General features: G+C 42.9%; 1 protein-coding gene across 1 annotated transcript in view; it reads left to right on the top strand.

Annotated features, from left to right (window-relative positions):
- Nucleotides 1–17,188, top strand: part of ank2b (ankyrin 2b, neuronal) — a 127,570-nt gene that overhangs the window by 47,042 nt on the left and 63,340 nt on the right. Inside the window, exons 5-14 of the mRNA XM_078276232.1 lie at nucleotides 98–196; nucleotides 5,104–5,289; nucleotides 8,582–8,605; nucleotides 10,857–10,955; nucleotides 13,105–13,203; nucleotides 13,752–13,850; nucleotides 14,867–15,064; nucleotides 15,315–15,413; nucleotides 16,454–16,552; nucleotides 16,732–16,830. Coding sequence (XP_078132358.1) covers nucleotides 98–196; nucleotides 5,104–5,289; nucleotides 8,582–8,605; nucleotides 10,857–10,955; nucleotides 13,105–13,203; nucleotides 13,752–13,850; nucleotides 14,867–15,064; nucleotides 15,315–15,413; nucleotides 16,454–16,552; nucleotides 16,732–16,830 — 1,101 coding nt within the window. The remainder of the gene's footprint in view (nucleotides 1–97; nucleotides 197–5,103; nucleotides 5,290–8,581; nucleotides 8,606–10,856; nucleotides 10,956–13,104; nucleotides 13,204–13,751; nucleotides 13,851–14,866; nucleotides 15,065–15,314; nucleotides 15,414–16,453; nucleotides 16,553–16,731; nucleotides 16,831–17,188) is intronic.

Below are 17,188 nucleotides of genomic sequence, written 5' to 3'. Positions count from 1 at the left end.
GCTGTCCTTATGTTTGGCTGATTGGGTGAGGAAATACAGTAGATGTCCATGACCTGTAGTTTATTGGTAACCTCTTGTATTTGCCTTTGTGCTGTAGAATGGATTCACTCCTCTGTACATGGCCGCCCAGGAGAACCACATGGATGTGGTGCGATATCTACTTGAGAATGGAGGCAACCAGAGCACTGCTACTGAGGTGAGAGGAGTGGGTGTATATTTAGGGTAGTCTCACTTTGCCAGACCCTCCTCCAACGTGAGCTGAAGGAAGGTCTGGCTACTCCACATAGCATTCGGGAATGGAAGATAAACGTGCTCTGGTTTAACGGCATTTCTTTAAACCAATCAGAATCGTCATGGGCAGCACTAAACTCCGCACAGAGCCGCTGCAAAATAGTCGTGCGTGAGAAAACTCAGATTGGACAGATAGTCTAGCTAGCTGTCTGGATTTACCCTGCAGAGAATCCCAAAAGTGGAACATCAAGGATATAGAGTAAAGACTATATTTAGGGTGACTAGATCGAACTCTCCTATGGAATCATGCCTACAGTATACTGCAACACTGGCACTGAACACAACGCAGATACACGGCTGATGTAAATCCCATTATTTGGCAGGTATTTGGCCATAAATCAAAGTATTTGACAATTCTGGGGCAACCTCTAGCTCACCCGGTAGAGTGTGTGCCCCTGTAGGCTGAGTCCTTGGCGGTGGCCTTGGTTCAAATCCAACCTGTGGCCCTTTGCTGCATGTCGTCCCCCCATTCTCTCCCCTTTCCTGTCTTCAAGCTATCCTGTCAATTCAAAGACCATAAAAAAAGAAAAAAAGTATTTGACAGTTTTTAATTAATGGCAATCCATCCTGGAGATGGATATCTCTAGACATGTCAACATGCTAGTGGGGCTAGAGGGAAAGTTATGGGTCCACCAAGTCATTAGGACACATCATCTGGGAAATCATGATGACAAATGACAATATTTTATTGCACATGACCATAAAGTGGAAAGCCGAATCACCATCATCATCAGGGGATCACCAAAGTCATTAGAATTCATCATCTGGGGACCATGAATGTGTGTACAAAATGTCCTGGTTATTTATCCAGTTTTAGTTGAGAGATTTAAGTCCAAACGTTTTGACCAAAGTGGTTGACTCACTGACAGACGAACATTGACATTCCTAAAGCCCCCTACTAGCGTGGTCATCGTTAAGCTACCATAAGTGAAACTTCTTGCACAGAGGTTCCATGTTGAGAACCTACCATGGCTCAAACAGTATAATCCCTCCCTGTCCTGGTCGGCTTTCAGTTTTCAACATATACAGGAAGTGTTGAGTTTTATTGATGGTAGCTTAACAGAAATTGGAAAAAGCTTTTAGCAAATGGGAATACATTTTTTTTTCTTCTCCGGGAACCATCACCTTATCGTGGTGGAGAGGTTTGTGTGTCCCTATGAACCTGAGGGCTGTGTTGTCTGGAGCTTTGTGCTCCTGGTAGGGTCTCCCAAGGCAAAGTGGTCTCAGGTGAGGGGCCAGACAAAGAATGGTTCAAAAAATCCTATGAAAAATCGAGGAAGGGATGAAGTGACTCTGCCCGGAGGAAGCCCGGGGCCCCCCGCCTGGAGCCAGGCCCAGATGGAGGGCTCGTCAGCGAGCGTCTGGTGGCCGGGTTTGCCACGGAGCCCGGTCGGGCACAGCCCGAAAAAGCTACGTGGCGGACATCCCTCCATCCCATGGGCCCACCACCTGTGGGAGGAACCGCTGGGGTCGGGTGCGCTGCCACATGGGTGGCAGTGAAGGTCAGGGGCCTCGACGGACCAGACCCGGGCAGCAGAGGCTGGCTCTGGGGACGTGGAATGTCACCTCTCTGTGGGGGAAGGAGCCGGAACTTGTGCGGGAGGTGGAGCGCTACCGGTTAGATCTGGTGGGGCTTACCTCTACGCACAGTCTTGGTTCTGGAACCATACTCCTGGATAGGGGTTGGACTCTTTTCTTCTCCGGAGTTGCCCAGGGTGTGAGGCGCCGGGCGGGTGTGGGGATACTCACAAGCCCCCGGCTGAGCGCCGCTACGTTGGAGTTTAACCCGGTGGACGAGAGGGTCGCCTCCCTACGCCTGCGGGTTGTGGGGGGGGGGAAAACTCTGACTGTTGTTTGTGCATATGCACCAAACAAGAGTTCAGAGTATTCGGCCTTCTTGGAGACCTTGAGTGGAGTCCTGCATGGGGCTCCAGTCGGGGACTCCATAGTTCTGCTGGGGGGACTTCAACGCGCACGTGGGTAATGATGGAGACACATGGAGAGGCGTGATTGGGAGGAACGGCCTCCTGATCTAAACCAGAGTGGTTGTTTGTTGTTGGACTTCTGTGCTAGTCATGGATTGTCTATAACGAACACCATGTTCGAACATAGGGATGCTCATAAGTGTACTTGGTACCAGAGCACCCTAGGCCAAAGGTCAATGATCGATTTTATAATCGTTTCATCTGATCTGAGGCCATATGTTTTGGACACTCGGGTGAAGAGAGGGGCAGAGCTGTCAACCGATCACCATCTGGTGGTGAGTTGGGTCAGGGGTGGGGGAAGACTCTGGACAGACCTGGTAAGCCCAAACGGGTAGTGCGGGTAAATTGGGAACGTCTGGAGGAGGCCCCTGTCCGACAGACTTTCAACTCACACCTCCGGCGGAGCTTTTCGTGCATCCCTGTGGAGGCTGGGGGCATTGAACCTGAGTGGACAATGTTCAAAGTTTCCATTGCTGAAGCTGCGGTGAGGAGCTGTGGTCTTAGGGTCTTAGGTGCCTCAAGGGGCGGTAACCCACGAACACCGTGGTGGACACCGGTGGTCAGGGAAGCCGTCCGATTGAAGAAGGAGTCTTTCCGGGATATGTTATCCCAGACGACTCCGGAGGCAGTTGCAAGGTACCGAAGGGGCTCGAAGGGCTGCAGCCTCTGCCGTGAAAGAGGCAAAGCAGCGTGTGTGGGAGAAGTTCGGAGAAGACATGGAGAAGGACTTTCGGTCGGCACCAAGGTACTTCTGGAAAACCGTTCGCCACCTCAGGAGGGGGAAGGGGGAACCATCCAAGCTGTGTACAGTAAGGATGGGACGCTGTTGACCTCAACTGAGGAGGTAATAGGGCGGTGGAAGGAGCACTTTGAGGAACTCCTAAATCCGACTAATACGCCCTCTATGGTAGAGGCAGAGCTGGAGGATGAGGGGGGATTGGCATCAATTTCCCTGGTGGAGGTTGCTGAGGTAGTTAAACAACTCCACAGTGGCAAAGCCCCAGGAATTGATGAGATCCGTCCAGAAATGCTTAAAGCTCTGGGTGTGGAGGGGTTGTCTTGGTTGACACGCTCTTCAACATTGCGTGGAAGTCTGGGACGGTGCCTAAGGAGTGGCAGACCGGGGTGGTGGTTCCCTTTTAAAAAAGGGGGGACCAGAGGGTGTGTGCCACTACAGGGGTATCACACTTCTCAGCCTCCCCGGTAAAGTCTACTCCAAGGTGCTGGAAAGGAGGGTTCGGGTCGATAGTCGAATCTCAGGTTGAAGAGGAACAATGCGGATTCCGTCCCTGGTCGTGGGAACAACGGACCAGATCTTTACTCTCGCAAGGATCCTGGAGGGAGCCTGGGAGTATGCCCAACCAGTCTACATGTGTTTTGTGGATCTGGAGAAGGCGTATGACCGGGTGCCCCGGGAGATACTGTGGGAGGTGCTGCGGGAGTACAGGGTGAGGGGGTCCCTTCTCAGGGCCATCCACCTCTGTACGACCAAAGCGAGAGCTGTGTCCGGGTTCTCGGCAGTAAGTCGGACTCGCTTTCAGGTGAGAGTTGGCCTCCGCCAGGGCTGCGCTTTGTCACCAATCCTGTTTGTAGTATTTATGGACAGGATATCGAGGCGTAGTCGGGGTGGAGAGGGGTTGCAGTTCGGTGGGCTGGGGATCTCATCGCTGCTTTTTGCAGATGATGTGGTCCTGATGGCATCATCGGCCTGTGACCTTCAGCACTCACTGGATCGGTTCGCAGCCGAGTGTGAAGCGGCTGGGATGAGGATCAGCACCTCTAAATCGGAGGCCATGGTTCTCAGCAGGAAACCGATGGAGTGCCTTCTCCAGGTAGGGAATGAGTCCTTACCCCAAGTGAAGGAGTTCAAGTACCTTGGGGGTCTTGTTCGCGAGTGAGGGGACAATGGAGCGGGAGATTGGTCGGAGAATCGGCACAGCAGGTGCGGTATTACATTCAATTTATCGCACCGTTAGACTGAAAAGAGAGCTGAGCCAGAAGGCAAAGCTCTCAATCTACCGGTCAGTTTTTGTTCCCTACCCTCACCTATGGTCATGAAGGCTGGGTCATGACCGAAAGAACAAGATCCAGGGTACAAGCGGCCGAAATGGGTTTCCTCAGGAGGGTAGCTGGCGTCTCCCTTAGAGATAGGGTGAGAAGCTCAGTTATCCGTGAGGAGCTCGGAGTAGAGCCGCTGCTCCTTTGCGCCGAAAGGAGCCAGTTGAGGTGGTTCGGGCATCTGGTAAGGATGCCCCCTGGGCGCCTCCCTAGGGAGGTGTTCCAGGCACGTCCAGCTGGGAGGAGGCCTCGGGGAGACCCAGGACTAGGTGGAGGGATTATATCTCTAACCTGGCCTGGGAACGCTCGGGATCCCCCAGTCGGAGCTGGTTAATGTGGCCCGGGAAAGGGAAGTTTGGGGTCCCCTGCTGGAGCTGCTACCCCGCGACCCGACCCCGGATAAGCGGATGAAGATGGATGGATGGATGGATGGATGGATGGAATACATTTTTGAATGAAAACAGGCATTTTCTGTTAAACAGATAAAGTGAGAGCAGCAGAGTGATGAATGTGACATGGCTGTGTTGTTGTATTGATATAGTTTACCATATCAATCGTTATAATACAAGGAATGCCTCCTTGTTTTTTACCCTGCCTTTATTCGTTCCTTCTATTATTTGAGACGTGGCCATTTTTTAAATACCAATGTTTATTTACACTAATTGTATGTCTGTCAACCAAACAAATCAGACTTTTTGAGACTCCTACATTTAAGGATTCTTGAGAATGAAATGTAGCTAATCCTTTTAACCTGTCTTCCTTTACCCAGGATGGCTTCACCCCTCTGGCCATCGCCCTCCAGCAGGGCCACAACCAGGTGGTTTCTGTCCTACTGGAGAATGATACTAAAGGCAAGGTCCGCCTGCCTGCCTTGCACATTGCTGCCCGCAAGGACGACACCAAGTCAGCCGCCCTGCTCCTGCAGAATGACCACAATGCTGATGTCCAGTCGAAGGTATGCCCATAGCACGGTTTGAGTTGGGGGGTTGGCATGTGTGGAAGTCAAGCTAATATGGTGCTATTTGTTTGTGCAAATGTGTCGGTGCTATGGTTGTGAGGACTTTTATCAAGTATATGAATTGTATGAGGCTGTAGTGGATTTGGCTAAATAGGATCTTGTGATATTTGAGGCAAAGAATGTAGAAATTAAAGGATTGAAACCAGTCTAGCTGTCTTTTAAATGTAAACAGTGTTTCCTCTAGGCTTTGTTTCAGCAGAGGGGGGGGTTAGGGTTAAAAGAAAGCTTGCTGATCCCGGACCGCCCTGACTACTGCTAAATAAGCCAACTTTCTGTTGATGCCGTTGGTTATAGACCTACCAGCCCACTGTGACCCCCTGGTACTAGGGTTTGCACTGAATTCGAGTTGCTCCAGCCGCTGACTGGTAAACAGAATGGTAGCTACTGTTAAATGAATGAGTAACGAATCGTTGACTGATTAAAGCACTAATGATTAGTTACTTGTAAACAGTATGTTAGCTACTGTTAAAGGTGCTCTAAGCGATGTTGGGTGATGTCACTTCTTGTTGACGTTCAAAGTATTTTCAAACAAAACGAGGCTAGCTCGCCCCTCCCTCCTCCTCATCCCGTCCCCTCCCTCTCCCTTCCGCGCACTAACCCCCCCCACCCCCAAATCCTTCTTGTCAGTTACTGGCTGGAACACTTGGTTTGTTATGTTTTGTGGTGCAGGTTGGCGCTGTTTGTTTTTGCTGTTTGTGGAGCCTGGGCTGTCTACAGAGACCGTGTTTTTTTACAGTGTGTTCAGGGGACAGGCAGCTAGTGGATAGTGAGGAGATGTTTGCTGTATGTGACAAAAAATGTTGTAGCTAAAAAAACGTGTGACATCGCTTAGAGCACCTTTAACTGAATAAGTTAATGATTAGTTACTGGTAAACAGAATGGTAGTTACTGTTGAATGAATGGTAACGAGCATTCGTTATTCATTTTACAGTAGTCACCACTCTGTTTACCAGTAACTAATCATTAGTGCTTTAAACAGTCAATCAGTAACTAATCATTAGCTAACCATTCGTAACTCATTCATTCCTCAGTAACTAACTACATTTGTGTGTACCTTATTGTAAAGTGTTACCTTAAATGTCTATCTGGATAAGTTATCCTGACAATCAAGAATCTGATCACACTGTTCTCATTACATCCGGTCTTCATAATCCCAGGGTCTCATTTTTCTTGCTCCTTATGTCAAGTAGGCGAGTAGGTGGAAAGCTTTGGGCACCACTGGTCTGGTAGATTGGATGTCATTGTATTACACTGTTGTGGTGTCAATAATTTAAATATTTCCTGTATCCAGATAAATTAACCGGATAACAATACCAGCAGGTGTAAATAGGGTCCCCCAAATGTATGATTACTAAGATTGAGTGTATTACAGAAGACCACTAAATTGTCGACTTGTCATGATGTACTTTTGTCATGAAGCTGTATACCTGTGTATAGTGTGTTTGTGTTTCCATCTGTCTGTCCATGCATCTCTCGATTTCTCTTTTCCTGTCTCTTATTCAGTGTCTCTGTGCCTGCCACGTCACTCCTGGTCCTGCCACTAACTGGGTCTCTCCCTCTTCTCCTCTCTCTCTTTGAATGCTAACACTCACCCACACACTTTCCCCATCACCCCCTTCTACCTTGCTGCACCGGTGTCTAAGTGTAGCACTGTCCACTGCATGGAGTGTGCCAGTCTGCAGGTTGTATGGTGGTGATATACAAGGCTGCATGCAACCAAGGAGGGGGGGGGAGGGAGGGGATTCCATCAGAAAGGGATGGGAGTGTCAATCCGGTATTTGTGGGAATTCACAGTTACCTGTTGACGTAGAACACTGATACCGGATAATGGCTTTAAGGGACTGTGGCTTGAGTGAAGATGATTTACTACACTATACAGTTGATCCATCTTCCTGAATGTATATTAATATTGCTTCTACATTAACTACAGTCTATTTCAACAAAGCACCAATTATGTAACAAAACACTGTGGAGGCACACGGTATGTGCATGCATTTAGTATAATGCCATACAGTATGTGGTTCAGCTGTTGTGATGCAGCCCTGCTCAACATGACTCATAGGAAGCTATAAACAGCAGCATGTAAACTCAAACACATATACACATAACACACATCTCTGGGGAAAAACAGTCTAGTGATAGCTATCTGAAATGGCCTGCTTACATCTCAGTTCGCTAAACCAAGACTCTTACTGAAAAGTATTCTGTTACCATCAATTAAGACACTGTTGAATAAACTTAATCCCTTTAAGGGATAGCAATAACCTTTTACAACTCAGGTCTTAGCTTAGTTTTGGCCACCAATCCTATCGGTAATAATTGTCCTCAACATGTGAATTGCTGAGATCTTGTAGTGCAGCAACGTTGTTAGAAGAAGTCCAACAGGATAAGAGATGCATTCAGACAGGTTGTAACCAAACCCCCAGGTTAGCCAAACTTATTTGGAAGAGATAACAAGGTGAACAATTGAATTATTACCATTTAACGATAATGTACTTGTTGTAGGTTAGAGCATTCCCTGATTTGAAATAATCTAGTCAAGAGCTCAGCCACTATGTAGTTGAGTTACAGTCCTAAACAGAAGTGGCAATTACAGAATGGCACATTGACTTTTCCTTTACTACTTGTTTTGTTTTGGTGATCCCATTACACATGTAAATTAAGTACCAAATCAGCAATGTCGTTCATTTAGCTGCTAAAAATCCAATGTCCTGATGTGATAGTACATATTTCTTCAGTTCATTTCTTATTGGCTCTTGTAATGCATTATAAAGTATTAAAGTTAAGACTTCAGACTTAGACTTTAGATTAGTTGATCCACATAAGAATGTGACATTTTGCTGTTTCCAGCTTTTTATGGGTGATGATATACTGCATTACTTTGTTTTATATCTTTGTAACTTGAATATCTTTGGTTTTTGCATTGTTGTTTTGAACTCTGGGAAGTTGCAATGAGCATGTTTTTCACTATTGTTAAACAAAATGTAGACCAAACTATTAATCCCATAAACAAATGATCAACAATCTGTTGCATCTCCACAAAACATACGTGATGTATGTGGGAACTGGACATCATCTGCACGAGGAAGTGGCCCACACCAGCCGCGTCGCTCGCCAGTTTAGTATGTGACAGCACAGCTGAGCTGCTGTGCATCTGACTACACTGCAGTAATGTGTTAAACAAGCCTAACTGAACTGATCTTTCCCTCCCTCATTCCTCCTGCTTCAGATGATGGTCAATAGGACTACTGAGGTATACACACGCTCCTTTGATTCTCCACAGATTTACTATACACTCCCATTCCATTATTTATTTTTTCTTTACCTTCACCATTTATTTATTTCACTTCCACAGCACTGCATGGTGTAAAAAAAGTATCATTTGGTTCCTACACTTTCTGTTGGTTTGGTTCAATAAGGTCAACATGCACGGCTGACACGAATGGCCAAGCTACTGCTGTGTGTCCTGCACTCAGGCACTGCGCAGAGTCTGCTTGTCTTTAGTTTTTGGCTTTAGATTTTGTTTATTCATACGCTGTCTGTATGCATTTTCATTTTTTTCCCCCAAGTTTAGACTCATATTGTCACCAGCTTAGGAAGCCCCTTGTGTGTTTCTCTTATCTGACCCTTAAAACATCTATTGATTTATTTTAAAGTATCTCTTGCAAGGGTTGATTTGATGATTAGTGTGCTGATGCATTTTTGGAACATCTATCAATTGATATTGTTTACTAGTCTGTGTTGTAATTTTGTCTATGTCATGTTGCACGATTTTTATAGATGCACTATGAACTGCTTAGTTTGAAACAGTATTGGTAAAATTATAGCATACAATTTATTTCCTTCAGTATGGAAGTCCAGTAGTGCCAAATAGAAATGAAATCAATTAATCAAATTCAAATGATATTTTCTATTTGTTTGTGCATGAAAAACTGAAAAAAATTAGATCTTTAATTCATGTTCAAAATGCATAAATACAGTCAAAGCAAAGACTGACCAGTATTTTTTAGTGTACACAAAAGAATGCCACAGCCACAATGATATTAAAGTTGAATGTAAACTTGACTTTGGTTTTCATTTTCAAATGAGGCAAACAATGTGAAACCTACGTAAATCTTGAAAATGCAAACTGGACATTTTGTTTAAATCTGTCCAGAAACCAGAGCAAATAAAATAAAAAATTAAATGGTGTCCATTTTGTTGACTTTGAAAAATTTCACAAAGGACATCTGGGAGGATCCTTCCATAATAACACTGACCATAACAACAGCAATTATCATGCAATATATTGACAAACATCATAAAATTAAATAAAAAAGAACATCATTTAAATTAAACTTCATGTTTAGATTGCACATTGTCTGCCATTTAAAATAAAATAAAATGAATAGTCCATTTCATGCATTGTCAATATGGCCGTGTTTTGCTTTTGAGTAAACTGAAACTTCTTTGTCAGTAGAATTTTCCATGTCCATTTTGGCAGTAATTATGCATTTTAAACAATTTAATTTTTTTTCCTTACATTAATAATGCACACACAAATTGACAATTAAAATTGTGATTTTATTTAAATGTTGGCAGTCCTGGTCTTCTATACAAGACTTTTCCTGATCAAGTATTTCAAATGCATGCTTTTATATACATCTTTAAATTACTTGTATTTGACTTTTACTCTTTACTAATATAACAATGCTAATTAATAATGACATGGGAAGCCTATAAAGCTTTAAGGTCTTACCGTACCTGCTTGGCCAAGGACTTGGTATTGAATAGCATGTTGCATCCATGCTACCTTAGTTTGCACCATTTTAAGCTTTTGACTGTGTAAAGTTTTTAAACCATCACGTTAGTCACTGTATTCTTCACACTTTTATAAACAACTTTTTCACATTAAATCGGACCACACTTACAGAACGGCAAGGTAAGGCAAGAATCTGCTCCAAACTGCTCTGCAATCTCTAACTTTTCTCATATATTTCTCATTGCTAACTCTAATACTTCCTTGACGTACAGTAAACATAGTGCACTTTGGTGTTGATCAGAAATGTACCCTTCTCGTTATGTGCCACTTTATGAGTTTATTATGATTTGGTGTTGTTTGGGTAGCTAATATTGTTTGTCAATTTTCATGTCAATCTTGATGAATATCTATGTATACTGTACATCTATTTGTTTGTTTCAGTTTTTGTCCTTTTCATTTCAAATTGTTTTTCGAAAACTAGGAAAGCCCTTCCTTTACTTTTTTCTGTGGTTGATAACCTGCATGGAAGTGACGTTTCTGAGTGTGTTTTTGGGTTTATGGGTGCTACATATTCCGACTTGAATATTTCAAAATAATTGATTTTTTTTCTTTGCATTCAGTTTAGTTTTTTTCATCTGTGATGCATGCTGGGAAGACTAAAGATCAAGAGACACAATTGAAAGTTTAAGGGCATGAAGTAAAGGCTATTGCCTGACCTCTGCCTTACTCTCTAGTGTCTGTATCTTTCCTGTTTCTCTTCCAGAGTGGATTCACCCCCCTGCATATCGCTGCCCACTATGGCAACGTCAATGTGGCCACGCTCCTGCTGAACCGAGGGGCAGCAGTCGACTTCACGGCAAGGGTAGGATTCCACACTAATAAGCACTGTTATTTTGCTCTGTAAGCGCATTGACAGACATTACAATTCTACAAGAACACTTCTGCACAATATTGTTGGCTCCTCAATCTCAGCACTATTAGCTATTAGGATTAATATCTAGTAAATCGCAAAATTTGGATTTGGAATTTGCAAAGTGCTGGTCCTCTGTATTTTATGGCATATTGTCCAAACGTTATGTGATTATAGGGAAGATGAATTTCCATTGTTTGTCTGGTTGGAAGAATTGATATCAGGGTTCATTAAAAAGAAGTTGTGAAATACATTAGGTAATGTACAATACAAATGTGTTGTGTTGTGTGTGTGTGTGTGTGTGTGTGTGTGTGTGTGTGTGTGTGTGTGTGTGTGTGTGTGTTCTTGTTTAACTATATATTCGTGGGGTCCAAAAAACGGGAATATAGTATACTTGTGGGGTCCGGACAGCTTTGTGGGGCAAAAATGCTGGACCCCACAAATTTAAAGGTGTGTTTGAGGGTTAAGACTTGGTTTTAGGATTAGGGTTAGAATTAGGTTATGGTTAGGGTGAGGGTAAGGGTTAAGGTTAGGCATTTAGTTGTGATGGTTAAGGTTAGGGTAAGGGGCTAGGGAATGCATTATGTCAATAACAGGTCCCCACAAAGATAGTAAGTGTGTGTGTGTGTGTGTGTGTGTGTGTGTGTGTGTGTGTGTGTGTGTGTGTGTGTGTGCACGCGCGCGCGTGCGTGCTTGGATGGTGTTGTTATGGGTCTTTTTGTATGTTACGAAATATGTTCTAAATATGTTTGTATTGTACTTATATGCTGTTGAGGACCCCTTGAAAATGAGATGAGTTAATCTCAAGGGGTTAATCCTAATTAAAAAATGTTGCCTTCTGTTATCAAGGAGCCAAAGCTTCCTTGTGATATGACAATATTGGTATCATCAGCGAAAAGTATGGGTAATTTAGAATCATTTATATAGATGAGAAATATAAGTGGCCCAAGAATTGATCTTTGAGGCACTCCACAATAAAGTCTGTTAGAAATACAACCTTTTATAGATACATATTGATCACTATTATAAAGGTAGTCACTTAGTCAATTGATAACAACATCCTGAAAGCCATAACTTTGAAGTTTGGAAATGAAAATGTTATGAGCAACTGTATCAAATATAAAAATATAAAAATATATCAATTGTGAACATATCATTGTACAAAGCTGTGGAGAATTTGTCTATAAATTGCAAAAGACCCATGAATGTTAAGTGATTTTGTCAAAACCCATATTGGTGTTTATACAGGAAATGGTTATCATTCAGGTGTTTAAAATGTTTTTCCTACTAGCTTTTTTATGACCTTTGCTATTTTTTGGTCTTTTGGGATGACCCCTGTTTTTTAATGAGACTGAGAGGAATTGAGTTAGTGGCTCACTTATAGGAGATGCAACTTCTTTTAAATGCTTGGCCTTGATTTCATCATGACCTTCTGCAGAGTTATTGAGGCTGACAATAATTTCAAGGGAAAAAACGACGGCTCACATTTTCCTTGTGCTGTGCACACAGAAGCGCAATTTAATTGATGCATGTTGCTCACACTACACCTCCATGGTGTAAATTCTTCATCTTGCCTCACACCCAGATAACTCAGCAGTACACATTGTTTACTTTAATTTCTGGGTTTTCAGATTGGTATTTGTCCCTTTAATATCATGCAGCAAACAAATTCAGATGTCCTATTTATAGGCATTGCGGGCAGTGTGGATAATAACAGCTTTTTTTCTCACCTTGCACTCTCTTAATCCTCAGGGGATTGCTTGTGTGGCTAAAAATGAGGTTGCAGAGATTGTAAATCCTTTAAATGTGGCAAAAAGGTTTGACAGAATGCACTCATCCTTTGTCTGTATTAGGCACACCATCCTCCAGTTTGAGATAATTTCAAACTTGACTTGTTCAATTCTTAAGAACAAGATAACAAATGCAAATATATTTTATTTTGAAATAATAATACTGCACTGTATATATTTTAAAGGTGATTTTATTTAACTATGAAATTTCACTTTCAGTATCCTTTAGTTTTAACGAATTTGAAATAATGTAATGTGTCTAACTCAGTCAAAATGCAGGCCATTAAATGTTATTTTTCCCTCCCCTGTAGAATGGGATTACTCCTCTTCATGTGGCGTCCAAGCGTGGCAACACTAACATGGTTGGCCTGTTACTGGACCGAGGCTCTCAGATTGATGCTAAAACAAGGGTGAGTATCATGAGAAGCAAACTATGGTAGTGTAATCTTAGTTGTGAATTGTAGAACTGGATTTATCTCAAGACTGCAGCACAATATGCTTCTTCTCCTCAAGTCCATTCCTCCACACTTGCTGCTATTACTGATGTAATATTCTTGATGCAGATGTTTCTGCTATTATATGCACAGGAGCAAAACAATGACAAGCTCATTATTATTATTTCCATTAGTAACAACAGATGTGAATATGAGCTAAATGCTGTTGTTTTCAGCTCAGCTCTGGGGGTCAGTGGATTAAGTTAAGCATCACACTGGGCAGGGGTACTTTGGATGGGGCCAACTAGCATGACAGTCATGCTATTAGCTATATTTGATTCTCACCAATACAAACTACATCCAGCCTGGGTTAGTAATTGGCTACACCTGCGTGTTGGGAGTAACCTGGAGTTTTTTTTTTCAGGTGAGCCTTTGACCTCACATCCAGAATAACTTAGTTAAAAGTCAGTGTCAGTATGTATTGAATGACTATGAATACGTTTCTGTGGTTGTGTGTTCCGTAGGATGGTCTGACTCCCCTACACTGTGCTGCCCGGAGTGGACATGATACAGCTGTGGAGGTCCTGCTGGAGAGAGGTGCACCCTTGCTGGCCAGGACCAAGGTGTGTCACGTGCATAGACTGTAAACATAATGGACGTAGCATCCATGACATCACCCTTTGGTTTGTGGACTGCCGTTTTGAAGCCTCATGTTTGGCACTTTATCCATCGCCATCTTGTTTTTTGGACGAGAGCATGGAGCTAGGGAGGATGACCAGCCAGTGTTGTTTATGGTTGCAATGGCGCTGTGCTAAGCTAAATGCTAATGAGGGAAAGTCTTGAAACTAGTGATTGAGACCATAAACTCATTATGAAAATGTTTACTGAGGTAATAAATCAAATGAGAAGTAAAACATTGTATGTATAGACTGTATCAGTATGTGGTTCATTAGGCTTTGAACGTCTTCATGGTGCGGTCAAGAACTATTACCTACTAGGCCTACTAAATCCAGGTGACTCCTGGATGTATTGATTAACGTTAGTGGTGCTAGATAACAAGATGCAACACATAAATAAGAACTTGAAAATGAAATAAGAGTTCTTAAAAGTAATATTTTTGCACCTCTGACAAAGCTAGCATGGCTCTGTTACTCTTAGTGTTCTTCTTCCAGTCTATGTACTACGTTAGGCAAAACATATCCAGTACCTACTGCCTGTATTTTATTAACATCTCACATCTTATTTTGGTTGTAAAATGCTTCATCTCAACAGTATTAAAAGATGCATTAATCTGACAAGCAGTTGCCTATTCACACACTCAGCAGACACAGAGAATCGTCATTTGAAGTTGTATTTGTGTCCTCCTGACTAATGGAAGTCTAAAATTATTTTTGTTACTGCTTTTCCACCTGCTCCTGAGAAAATGCTCAGTCAACTTGTTGCTAACTAGGTGTTAGCACACTTACACTCTTAAACGGTTCTTACAACAATCATGGTTTCATGTACACCCACACCAATGGTCTAAGATGCAGTGTCGTGTTTACAGTACACAGCCACTCCTTCCAGCCAGTCATTCCTAAAACTTCCCCTCCTACCATCTATCTCCATCAAACTAAATGACCTCTCTTTCACATTTTAGAATGGGCTGTCTCCTCTTCACATGGCGGCACAAGGCGACCATGTTGAATGTGTCAAACACCTTCTGCAGCACAAGGCTCCTGTTGACGATGTCACGTTGGACTACCTGACAGCGTTACACGTGGCAGCTCACTGCGGCCACTACAGAGTCACCAAACTGCTGCTGGACAAGAGGGCCAACCCCAACGCCAGGGCTCTGGTATGATTAAAAAATGTAGCAATCCTGCTGTGGAAAGATACAAGTCAAAATGACAGATTAGTCAAGTTATATATATATATATAGACTGAGTGGGCTCTAAAGATTAAGATTTAATTATGTTAAGTATTTTCTGGGTTCATCCTTTACTCTGTCTGTGTGTGTGTGTGTGTGTGTGTGTGTGTGTGTGTGTGTGTGTGTGTGTGTGTGTGTGTGTGTGTGTGTGTGTGTGTGTGTCACATTTCCCCAACAGAACGGCTTCACTCCGCTGCACATAGCCTGTAAGAAGAACCGAGTGAAAGTGATGGAGCTGCTGGTAAAATATGGAGCGTCTATCCAGGCCATTACAGAGGTACGTCACACACCTGAGTGAAACTGAAATCAGCACAAATGTTTCTTTGAACCTACTGGGCTTTTCCAGATGGGCTTTACCTTACAGTCATACAAGAGAGGTGTTCTACTGCTGATAGTAGTAGCTACCAAATGCAAATGATAGTTTAGGTTTAATCCTGTTACTTTTGCCAAAATCTGGACTCATACTCTTTGAAATGAAATTTCATATTAACCTTTTTGTCAAGTTGTTTCAAAAACATAGTGCTTGACTTGAATTAAGCTAACCTTAGCAGACAAACCTATACAGTATACCACAGTGTGTACACTTAGCTAAACAGCAGCCATTGTGATAGATAATAAGGGATAATGATAATTGCTAAAACAGAGTAGCACAAATACTCACATAACATTAGCAAACTGTCTCAGTACTATCCTTTGTACAGCAATACGTTAGCTAACTTAAAACAGAAACTACTCTCATACCAGACCAAATAAGGCTGGAGCACAAAACACCTGAGTGTATTGAATTTAGGAAAGGTTAGCTTTATCAGAGACAGTTTTGAAATGAGACACCCCAACTCAGACTAGTTTCCTGTATCTGTGTCACATGGGTTTGGCCACCCCCACGCCTCTTTAGGAGACTAGCGGCAGGTCCTGAGTGCATTGATTCTAATGGGAGAAGTGAACGTGAACACAGATTATGGCCGATCCTTTCGTCCAATAGACACCAAAGTATATATTGGACCCATTTTTCACAAGCCATATATCTCCCGAACATTCTTACAGACATATCAAGAGAAAATTAACTTTGTTTCCATTTCAGGAACAAACTCTCACGAGATCTGGCAACACAGATAAGCTAACATCAACAAACGTTGACTAACATTCTAGGGAAAGTAGCTATTGGCTGGTCAGAAATGGCTAGAAATTGCCAGATGACATGATTTTCTATTTACATATTAATACGTTTCATAAGCTCTCTTTGAGTAACAAATTTATGTTCTAAATGACTAATATTTTATGCTATTGTTCCTCGTCTGCTTCCTTTCCTGTGTCCAGTCTGGTTTGACTCCTATCCACGTAGCAGCCTTCATGGGTCACCTGAACATCGTCCTGCTGCTGCTGCAGAACGGAGCCTCGCCTGACGTCAGCAATATTGTGAGTGATGGGAATCAAGCCAATCACAATTACAATGGCAATTGTAATCTAGTTAAAGGGAGAAACGTGTCTGGAAATATTACAGTGACGTCAGCTAGCTAAAATATGTGCACATTTCAGGTAAATATGTGTGTATTGACTCTGCTGACCCCTATGTTGGCGTATGTTTGTGTGTGCAGCGCGGGGAAACAGCGTTACACATGGCAGCCAGGGCAGGCCAGGTGGAGGTGGTCCGATGTCTGCTGAGGAACGGAGCGATGGTGGACGCCAGGGCACGGGTGAGACTGCTGCTATTTGTAGTAGCACACCAGGGAACACTCAGTACTAATATTTTGCCAACAGAATATGCTACTAGGCCTGCAACAATTATTACATAGTTGTCTCATTGTCAATTGTTTTTACATACTCGCGGTTTCTTTGTTTAACAGCAATTAACATTAGCTAAGGTCTTAAGGGGTATGACTGGTAATTGTTGATTTTGTGATATGCCTAATTGTAATTATATAAGTGATTATTGGTCGGACTATATTTCTTTTATTATTATTTCAATTGATAGTTGTCGGCACTTGACCCTATACACACGTTCATAGCAACAGCAACATGCAGTAAGATAAATTTTTTTATGATAAAAAAAAG

The sequence above is a fragment of the Sander vitreus genome, chromosome 19 (genome assembly GCF_031162955.1).
Source record: "Sander vitreus isolate 19-12246 chromosome 19, sanVit1, whole genome shotgun sequence".
Classification (NCBI taxonomy): Eukaryota; Metazoa; Chordata; class Actinopteri; order Perciformes; family Percidae; genus Sander; species Sander vitreus.
Note: the sequence above shows the minus strand (reverse complement) of the source record. Positions and strands in the feature narration are given on the sequence as shown.